The sequence below is a fragment of the Euprymna scolopes genome, chromosome 44 (assembly GCF_053919585.1).
Source record: "Euprymna scolopes isolate OS-2025 chromosome 44, ASM5391958v1, whole genome shotgun sequence".
Taxonomy (NCBI): domain Eukaryota; kingdom Metazoa; phylum Mollusca; class Cephalopoda; order Sepiida; family Sepiolidae; genus Euprymna; species Euprymna scolopes.
In genome coordinates, this window is record NC_136525.1 from 8,414,741 (window position 1) to 8,425,154 (window position 10,414).

A 10,414-nucleotide genomic window follows, 5' to 3' on the forward strand; every position below is an offset into this window, starting at 1 on the left:
AATGTCCCAGGTTTAATTATGATATAATAAAATTATTAATTATAATTTACATAAAAATTAATAATTTATTATATCATAATTAGGATCATTTAATTCATTTTTATGTAAATTATAAAATTATTAATTCCATCTACTAACTAACTAACTAATGAATTAATTTTATTCAAACAATTTTCACTACATAAATATATGCAAATAATAGGAGGGAAATAAGTTCAATCCAGCGACTGACACCCTTTCTAACTCAACAATAAACAACAACATATGCAAATAATAAATAAAATATTTATCAATATTCAAATTTTATTTTTAGCTGCAATATTTTAAGTCTAAAAAATTCTTATTTTTTACTTTACTAGAATATCTTGTTCTTTACTTTTCCAGGTTGAAAAAAAAATAGAAGGGGGGATAGAGGAAAGGGCAGATAAGAAATACGGAGATAAATATAAAAGGGTTGAAATCACTATTGCATATTAGGCACAATAGAAATACGAATCTGCATGTATTAAAATATATTTAAGCGTATCTAACAGCCAGGCGAGGTCGGACACCCTCTTCTAGTGTCAAAATAAAATGAAAGTAATTAGTATAAAATTATCATAAATAAACAAGAGAGGGTAAAACTTGCAGAGAATGCCTTGTTTTACGGTTGTTGTAAAAATGGAACAGAAATTTAAGTTTCGTTCCATTTTAATTTTTTTTGTGACCCCCCCCCCCAAAAAAAAGAAAAGCAATCAAACAAATAATCTTCAACAATCGTACTTTTTATAGAAAAAAACAGATTTTTTTTTTTTTTTTTTTTTTTAAATAAAATTTTAACAAAAACGAAACAATTTAATTTTTAAACGAAGACAGTCGATTTGGTAAAATTTGTTTAGTATTTTATTTTTATTTTATTTTTATTTATTTATTTTTTTTTTTTTACTCAAGTCCAACTCGCCGTTCACATTGGAAATGTCGACTTTTTTTATATATATAGGTTTTCGGGTATGCTTACAACGAATAAACACCCCAACCTCATGTTAAAAACGGCTTTCGGAATAGACCCCTCCTCCTCAATTTTTTCAGCATACCCGAAAATCTATAAAAGTTAACATATCGAATGTGAACGGTGAGTTGGACGTAATGTAAAAATGTACCAAATTTAAAACGGAACGAAATTTAAATTTCTGTTTCATTTTTTTTTTTTTTATAACAACCGTAAAACAGAGCATTCTCCGCGAGGGAGAAAATGCCATGATTTTGATAAACAAGATTCAAACGAGGGCGGGCGGTTCACAGAGTGGTTAAGGTAACAAGATAGGGTCCAAAAATCCAGCCTCGTTCTGAGTTCAGGGAAAGGTAGGGCGTGGTACTCTATCACCGGTATCAGGGCAGAATCTAGCCCCTTTGAATAAAATACAAATTTGTTAACTTCGAACAACAGAAAAACGAAAAAGGGGTAATATACAACAAATAACTGCTACCAAAGGCAAGATAAGTGAAAATAAAATCTAAAAGCAATTCAAAGAATTAAAGAAAGCAGTTTGAAGAATTTGCCTCGCTACAGATGACAGTACCACGTGACCTACCTTTTCCTGAACTCAGAACGAGGCTGGATTTTCGGACCTCATCTTGATACCTTAACCCACAGTTTTATAATTATATAGATTAAAAAATTTCAAAAACTTGTATATGTTAGGTTCACTTATCGAATTCACTCCTAAACTAATTAACCGATCATTATAAATTATAAAACACAGCTATGATTGATATGCCATAAAACACAACCAAACCAAACTCTACAAACAAATATTTGGAGATATGAAGAACTTGAAGCATGAAAACTGTTTCCAAAATAACTGGATTCGGTATTAAATAACCTGAAAAGGGTTGATATGCCGTAAAGCAAAACGACCGAACGAATTATAGTTTTTGTAACATTAAACTTTAATTCAGTTCCAGAAATGTCCGAAAATTTATGTGGATTTTGTTTTATTAGTATTGTTTTTTTTATTATAGAAATATATATATATATACTAGCAAAAGTACCCGTCGTTGACAGGGATCAAAAACAGCCTACAGAAAATGGACTCTGATTTATGAAAGTATGATAGGTTATGAAAAGGAAGGGTTGTAAAGAGATAGCTTCGAATTTGGAGGTATCAAAACCAAAGCAAAATATGATGAAAGTAAAAATAAAATATAGACCCCATAATTTATTATACCATACCTGAAACACTTATCACAATATTCTGTGAATCTATATTAAAAAAACCTTGTAAAACTTTGTGACATATTTCCATTCTATGGAGGTCAGGCGAGAACGAACACACCATAATTTTATTATACCATATTTCTTCAAACTGAAACATAATTATCAAAGTATACTTGCGCAGATAGATATGAAAAGTCTTTATTAAAGTTTGTGCTTATTTCCATTCTATGGAGGCCAGGCGCGAACGCAGACCCCATAATTTTATTATACAATCCCTATTTAAGTTAAAATATATCAAAGTATTATGTACATCTATATCAAAAACACTTGTAAACTTTTTTTTTTAATTTCTTATTTCCATACTGTGTGGACCAGGCGCGTACGCAGACCCCACAATTTTAATGAACCACCGTTATGTCAGATCAAACATACACATTCCTGTGTCTCGATACATCTTCTATCATATGTGATATAGGAACCTATTCGTGACCAGACACACACAAACGTTCAGCTTTTTATATTTATATATATATATATATATATATATATATATATATATACTGCTCTGGCTACACATTGAGCACTCTAGTCCGGTTTTTTTCATCACTGAAGAAATATATATATATATATATTGTATATGATTATAGATTATAATGCTTTTAATGTTAATTTTTAATTATTTTTTTTTTTTATCTTTGCTTAATTTTTTATTTTTTTTTTTTTTATGCCAGCACCTTCGGGAGCCCCCGTGAATGTCACTGCCGAAGCTTTGAATGGTACACGGGTCAAAGTAACGTGGGATCCGCCTCCACAGATCTCTCAAAACGGAAAGATATCAGGTTACAAGGTAAATAATTTGCTCTCACATTTTCTCACACACTGAGAGATCGTTTTAAGATTCCGACTGCCTCCTTAAATGCAGCTTTTTGAATTTCTCTTGCACTTGGTTCACCGGGTATATTTGTCAGGTAGTTTTTTGAAATACTTTGTATCCCGTTGCACTTATAATTCCAAGAATGATATTTTCGTAAGATTCCCGTTTCTTTCTCATGTCATTCATTTCGTGATCTTTTCCTTTCCATCTCTAATTTGCTCTCTCTCTCTCTCTCTCTCTCTCTCTCTCTCTCTCTCTCTCTCTCTCCCTCTCTCTCTCCCTCTCTCCCTCCCTCTCTCTCTCCCTCTCTCTCTCTACCCCTCTCTCTCTCTCTCTCTACCCCTCTCTCTCTCTCTCTCCCCCTCTCTTTCTCCCTCTCTTTCTCCCTCTCTTTCTCCCTCTCTTTCTCCCTCTCTTTCTCCCTCTCTCTTTCTCTCTCTCTCTCTTTCTCTCTCTCTCTCTTTCTCTCTCTCTCTCTTTCTCTCTCTCTCTCTTTCTCTCTCTCTCTCTTTCTCTCTCTCTCTCTTTCTCTCTCTCTCTCTCTCTCTTTCTCTCTCTCTCTCTCTCTCTCTCTCTCTCTCTCTCTCTCTCTCTCTCTCTTTCTCTCTCTCTCTCTCTCTCTCATGTTTATCCTTTTGTAAGCAAGGCCCTGTCGGTGGGGCATTAGAATACACCGACTGCCCCCCTGCAGAGGGTAAAAGTCCCTCAATGGGGGTCCTGGATATGACCTTAAACTATATCCAGTGGTGAGGCCCCAGCTTGTGGGCTTTGGGGAGTGTGGAGCCACCCTTTAATTACCATTGCTCCCAGGTCCACTCTGACCCGGAGTGGTAGTACCTGTTAGGGTCCCAACTATGGGTTAAATAGAAACCGACTTGAAAACAACAAATATATTCTATTAAAAATTTTTTCTTCAAAATCTTTGGATTCGGCATTAAATAACCCGAAAAGGGTTGATATGCCGTAAAACAAAAACAACCAACCAACCTTTTGTAAGCAACATATTTAAATAATAATATATACTAGTGGGACCTGTGGAAATTCCACAGGGGACTCCTTCATATGTAATATATTGATGTTGGCATTCTGTAGATGTTCAGTGTAAATGAAGACCCTCTGCTATTATTGTAGCCCTTTTGTTAAAACTGCAAAAGTATTTATCTAAGCTAGCAGGGACGCCCGGTGTAGCCCGGTCGTAAAGTACGCTTAAATATATTTGCAAATTTTGTATATATCATAGTTAACGTTCTATCGATTATTATATATTATAAAGTTGCGATTTTAAAAATATATCCATATGACTTGGGTGCATCAGCTTGAATCGAAACTGTTGTGGTGGCACCCACTTATTTACATATGTGGATAATATTACACATAAATAGCAAGACTCGGTTAGTCTGAGTGTGTGTTAACCAGAAGCCACCGAAGGCCGAGCCGAGATGTTCTCCAGCCAAGACTCTCTTACTTGACAACCATTATGTAAATATACTGTAAATATACTTTTCCTAATACACTTCTTATTGATCTACCTTTGTTTGTTGAGTCTTCGTTTGTATTGCCTTATACGTTATTTGGTTCAACCTGCAAACATAACAGTTGGCGACGAAGATGAACGTCAAATATAACAGAAACCGAAACTTATGAATATATATATATATTTCTGTAGAAATATATTTTCTTATAATAATTGTCAAAATCAACTGAATTCTGCTATAATCGAAACCGAAACGAAAACTTAGGAAGAATTCTGGGTAAAATTATTTATTACAAAAAATGGAAGTCCATAACCATTTAACGACAGTCACTCGGATGTAAGTGTGACGCACGAAATAAATAACACACACGCTATCCTATTTATATATAGGTGAGTGCTAAACAATAGGGAGTTATTTATAGATTAGACTGGGCTAGCATTAAGGAGAGCTGGAAATATTTAGTCATAAGAGCTTAATTTTTTTTTTTTTTTTTTTCTTTCTTTCCAGGTATTTTATTATTTTGTCAGTAAACCTGAAAAGACTAAGCGTATAACAACGCTGAACAATTTTGTGGTCCTCGACCACCTCGCGATGTTTTCCAGATATGCGATCTCGATTCTGGCTTTCAACACGGCAGGACAAGGGCCGAGCACAGAAGAAATCATCGTACAAACCAAACAAGGAGGTAAGCACGCATCCTTCTCTGAATGTATGATGGGTATCTTTTCAACTTTGTAACTCTTCAAAAAAGAAAATCTAAAAAAGTACTTAAAGCTAGGTCCATGATGTAGCATCTGTTTTACCGCTCATCAGTGAAGGAGAAATCATTTTAGACTAAAGTATCCCTTTTTGGGGAGATGGTTTTTTGACATTAAAAATTGACCTTGTGGGGAGGCAAGTATTTCTTCAACATAAAACATAGCCGGTCTACTTTATGATTCTTCAAAGAAAAAGAAAATAATTTTGAAGCCTTTAAACTAGTGAATTCTCAGCCTTTAAAGATCAAAGTGTAGTATCTGTTCCGACAGATACTGCACTTAAGATAATTTGTACCAGTCAATGGAGGGGAAACCCTCTATACTGGGACAATTATTATTTTTGGTAACCAGAGTGACCCCTTTTAGGGGAGCTGGTTTTTACCTCACATTAAAAACGGCCTTGTGCCTAATTTGCTCAGTGGGGGAGCAAATAAATACCATCTTTCCTGATCATGGTCGGTGAAATCATTTTATGTTATATTATGACGCTAGCATGGATACCCAGCGTTGACAGGGTTGACATGAAGTTCGGTTTGGCCACACCTGCTATACTAAGAATATTGAACAGCTTTTCATTATTATATGTCAACGCCATCGTTAACCCAACAAAAATTTCAAAAATAAGAACGAATGAAAACACGAAAATTTAATCCCCCCCCCCTCCAAAAAAAGAAGTACATCAAACTTTCCCCCAGATATTTCGGCAGAAGGGATACGAAGAGAATCTATTCTCCGGATATTGAGCACTGTTTTATGGCTATCTTCCAGTTTAAGCAAATTTCTTCTTTTCTTTTTTTTTTTATGCTACCTCAGTCTAGAAAGATTTGTAATTACGGTTAGTTGCAACGAAAACAAATTGTAAATAATTCAGTTTCAAAAATACCAAAGTAGAATTTGTGTTAACCAAAATACACATTTTTATGTTATAAAAATGATGAGTTAGGACTTATTGTGTTATTAAAAGAAAAAAATTAGTTTCGATGTCAAAAAATGTGAAGAAAAAAAACTGGTAAAAAAACGTAAATGAAATTTTTTTCCTTTCTGTTTTAAATAAAGAATCGTAGTTGAATTGAATTGTTTGTTTATTTTAAAATAAAAATCCACTGGACCACAGCGTTAATTGTGAAATCACGGAAATTATTTTATTTAAACTAATTCTATTAATAATGCTTGAAAGTTTTAATATCCACCAAAAAAGAAAACAAAAAGAACAAAGTTTGCGCCCAGGGGCAATAACTCAAACCGGTTTATAAAAAAAATCGATGTCGGTAAAAATAAATTAAATAAAATATATTATCAATATAAATCAAATTTAAATAAACTTAAATAGAACACTTAAAACAATCCTCTCACTATAAACAATAACTAACACACTGCTATTTAATAAAAATCAATTTTCTTAAGTATCTCTTTTTGGGGAGATGGCTTTTTAGCATTAAAAAATGTACCTTGTAGGGAGACGAGTATTTCTTGAATATCAGACATAGCTGTTCTACTTTGTGATTCTTCGAGCTGGGTTAAGTGTAGCTTCTGCCCTGATCGCAGTTGGTGAAGGAGAAATGCTTTTAGACTGAGGCAATTTTAATTTTTAGTTCCAATCCAGAGCATTTCTTTTTGGAGGAACTGTATATTCTCCACATTAAAAAAAACAACCTTGTATCTAACTCTGCTCTCGTGGGAAAGCTAATAAATATTCAATTTTTGAACATTAAAATCATGGAATGGATTTTAATCGAAATAAGGATTCTAGACATAAGGTTTGTTAGCATTATATTATGGAATTGATTCTTTTAAATCGGTTCCTTTCAGTTGGAGAATTATCCTAGGAATTTTGCCGGAATCAGTAGTATTTAACGTCTTAGCTGCATAACTGAAAAGTTTATGCGAACAGCGTTCTTTTATAGTTTCGATGTGTGGAACATTCTAGAATCGCTCAAAATAGAATACTTTAAAATATTTTTTTGCACAAAATGTAAAAATACATAGTAAACAAATTAGAATATTTTTGTTTTCTGTAATAATACTTCAATATTAATTTAATAATACTTTTGTAATGTTTTTAATCGCAATAATTATACATTTTTAATATTAATTATAAAAAAAATTGTCAAATCTTAATATTTTTATGAGGAAAATGTCCTCCCATGACAATATAACAATATTAATTTTGGAATTGTTTAAAAATGTACTGAACAAAACCTTAACCCACTCTCCTTCTACCGAACAAAAATGTCTTTTTTTTTTTTTTTTTTAAATTATTTTTTAGATGAAGATTGATAAATTGAATTATTTGGACTACTTGTCTCATCTTGAGCGTTTATGGTCCTCCGGCAAAGGAGGGATTGAACATAGTAATTCACTTCCGTCCGTTTGTTTGCATTTTTCTCGATAACCACGCCTTGAATTTTAAAAACATTTTGCACAAACATTAGTCATGGTGAAAGTAAATTTCTGCCAGAATGGATTTTCCAGGATAACGCTGGTTGCCCCTCGCCTTGGGGCCATTATAGGAGTAAAATTGCTCCCAAATCGTTGATTTGTTCACACTTTTCTCAATAACCATGCCTTGGATTTAAAAAAAAATTTTGCGCAAACGTTAGTGATGGTGAAAGTAAATTTTTCACTCGTAGAGGCGGACCTTGCATGCTCGGTTTGTTTTCACAATGTTTCTGCCGATATAACCTCCCAAAATGTGTTCTAGAACTGTATGCAAGAACCTGTAGGGTAGCAGATAAAGTGCTAGGTTAAAATTTAGTTCTAAGTGAACCTACTTCTGGTGGTCGAAGTTGCAATCTTCAGTGTAGGTGATATAAAGAATACAATTGTGGATTACTGAAAACTTCTACTTGGTCATGGCTGACGGAATGAGAGCATACTACCCCCCCCCACACGGATTAGATAAAAAGTTCTGTTCAAAATTCTGTGCAGATTCCCGAGTTCAACAGTGATTTCTTTGCTTGATGATATACACCTGAAGGTCATAGGTTACATCAACTATAGAAAGGTCATAGGTTACATCAACTACAGAAAGGTCATAGGTTACATCAACTACAGAAAGGTCATAGGTTGCATCAACTACAAAAAGGTCATAGGTTACATCAACTGTTATAGTAATTGTCTGTATTTTTGAGATGAGGTGTTTTCATTGATTGAGATTGTCAGACTGACTTCCTCATCTTGGTTGTTATTGTCACAATGTTTCGGCCGTTTTGCCCTCCGGCCTTCGTCAGGTGTTTTGTATCGAACAAACGGTTTCCCAGTTCGATACAAAACACCTGACGAAGGTCGGAAGGCAAAACGGCCGAAATGTTGTGACAATAACAACCAAGATGAGGAAGTCAGTCCGACAATCAACTGTTATGTTATAAAAATAATACTCTATATAAGAACAGTAGTCCAAATACGAGGTTCCTTGTTCCCCCTTCAAAGTTCTCCCTCGGCTGCAACACACTTGTTGTACCGTTCCAACAACTTCTGGAAAGCCCCATGGAAGTCCTCTTGTGCGAGCGTGTCAATGACACTCTTCACAGCTTTTTTCATTTCCTCATTTGTCTCATAACGACAACCTCTAAGGTTTTCCTTGAGCTTAGGGAATAATCAAAAGTCACAAGGAGCAAGGTCTGAACTATAGGGAGGGTGAGGAAGAACTGTCTTGATGCCCATCTTGGTCAAATAGTCTGTGACAAGGATCGAGCACCCTTGAAACAAACTTTGCGCAAATCTTTCACATCTTCAGTTTCTCACGAATAATTGTGCGTACAGTTCCCACACTGACATCAAACTGTGCACTTATTACCTTTATGGACATACAGCAGTCCTTATCCATGAAATTCTTTATTTGGCCAATCAACTCTGGTGTTCTAATTTCTTTACGCCTCTCACACCTCTCATCATCCCTCACAAACTCCCTGCCTTCCTTGAATCTCTTATGCCACTCAAAAACTGATGCTCAATTCATGCAAGATGGTCCAAAAGCAGTCTGAAGCATTCCATACATTTCTGTGGCATTTTTTTCCAAGTTTAAACAAAATTTTATTGCATATCGTTCTTCTAATGTGTCTTCGCATCCAGATTTCACTTTTGAAATTCACCAGCTGTGACAATCAGGCTTTAGTAGAGTGTATTCCAATTTCTGCTGTAGCTGTTTCTTTGAACATGAAATCATAAAAATTGGTCAGTCATCTCATAAGATGTCTAGCAATAACATACTGAATTTTTATGAGTCTACGAGAATTTTAAATGGCTGTATAAAAAAAAGTTTGGAAACTTATTCAAGACACCTCGAAATTTAAAAAAAAAAAAAAAATGTTGTAGTTCCAAATTTGTTAATTTCTATAAATATACGTCTGATATGATTATTATGATTTTTCTTTTTTCTTTTGCAGCTCCTGGGCCTCCCAGAAACCTGACGTTCTTCAGTATTATGCTTCGATCATTGAACGTCAGTTGGATACCACCGAAGAAGAAAAATGGAATTATCAAATATTACGAAGTGACATATTACCAGAAATTTACTGATGGTGAATATGAATTTACTTGTTGAACCACATAATTTATTGTCGATTGAATGATGATCAACAAACGTTTCATGCTCCCATATTTCTATTGGCACAGAAACCGGTGACATCGCCCATTTTTATATTGAAATCGTTCCATAACCTAACCATACAGACGACAGGTGATACCCCAAAACACATGGATAACTTTTATGCACATAAAAAATATTTAAGAAATATTTGAATATATATATATATCTATAAATATAAAAGCGAAAATGTATGTGTGTTCGTTTTTTTTGTGTGTCTACAAAAGGCTTTCTTCAGAGAAGCGGTCGCTCGCTTCACAACTTTTTAAAACTTTTTATATCACATATAAATCGTAATATCTCACAGTTAACAACGAAGCTCGCCTGTCTATTTAATTTGCTCGATTTCGAGAAGATAAATATTCAACATTTGTCGCTCGCCGCATGTGGGTTAGTCTTTTTCCTATAACATCTTGGGTGGGGGAAGCGTTCAACAGTAAACGAAATACTATCCCACAGTCAAACTTGACCTCATTAACTCATTAAAACGGGCACCTGCCAAATCCAAGTAATTAAATAAATTCA

General features: G+C 34.2%; 2 protein-coding genes across 8 annotated transcripts in view; both read left to right on the forward strand.

Moving 5' to 3' along the window:
* LOC145268679 (protein sidekick-2-like) overlaps positions 1–10,414 on the forward strand; it is a 363,221-nt gene that overhangs the window by 306,080 nt on the left and 46,727 nt on the right. For all 7 annotated transcript variants that reach the window (XM_080124179.1, XM_080124182.1, XM_080124177.1 and 4 more), the window contains 3 exons: positions 2,929–3,044; positions 5,054–5,231; positions 9,690–9,824. In XM_080124179.1, the coding sequence (XP_079980305.1) occupies positions 2,929–3,044; positions 5,054–5,231; positions 9,690–9,824 (429 nt within the window). The remainder of the gene's footprint in view (positions 1–2,928; positions 3,045–5,053; positions 5,232–9,689; positions 9,825–10,414) is intronic.
* Positions 1–10,414, forward strand: part of LOC145268680 (uncharacterized) — a 175,977-nt gene that overhangs the window by 121,510 nt on the left and 44,053 nt on the right. The gene's annotated exons all lie outside the window — the stretch shown is intronic.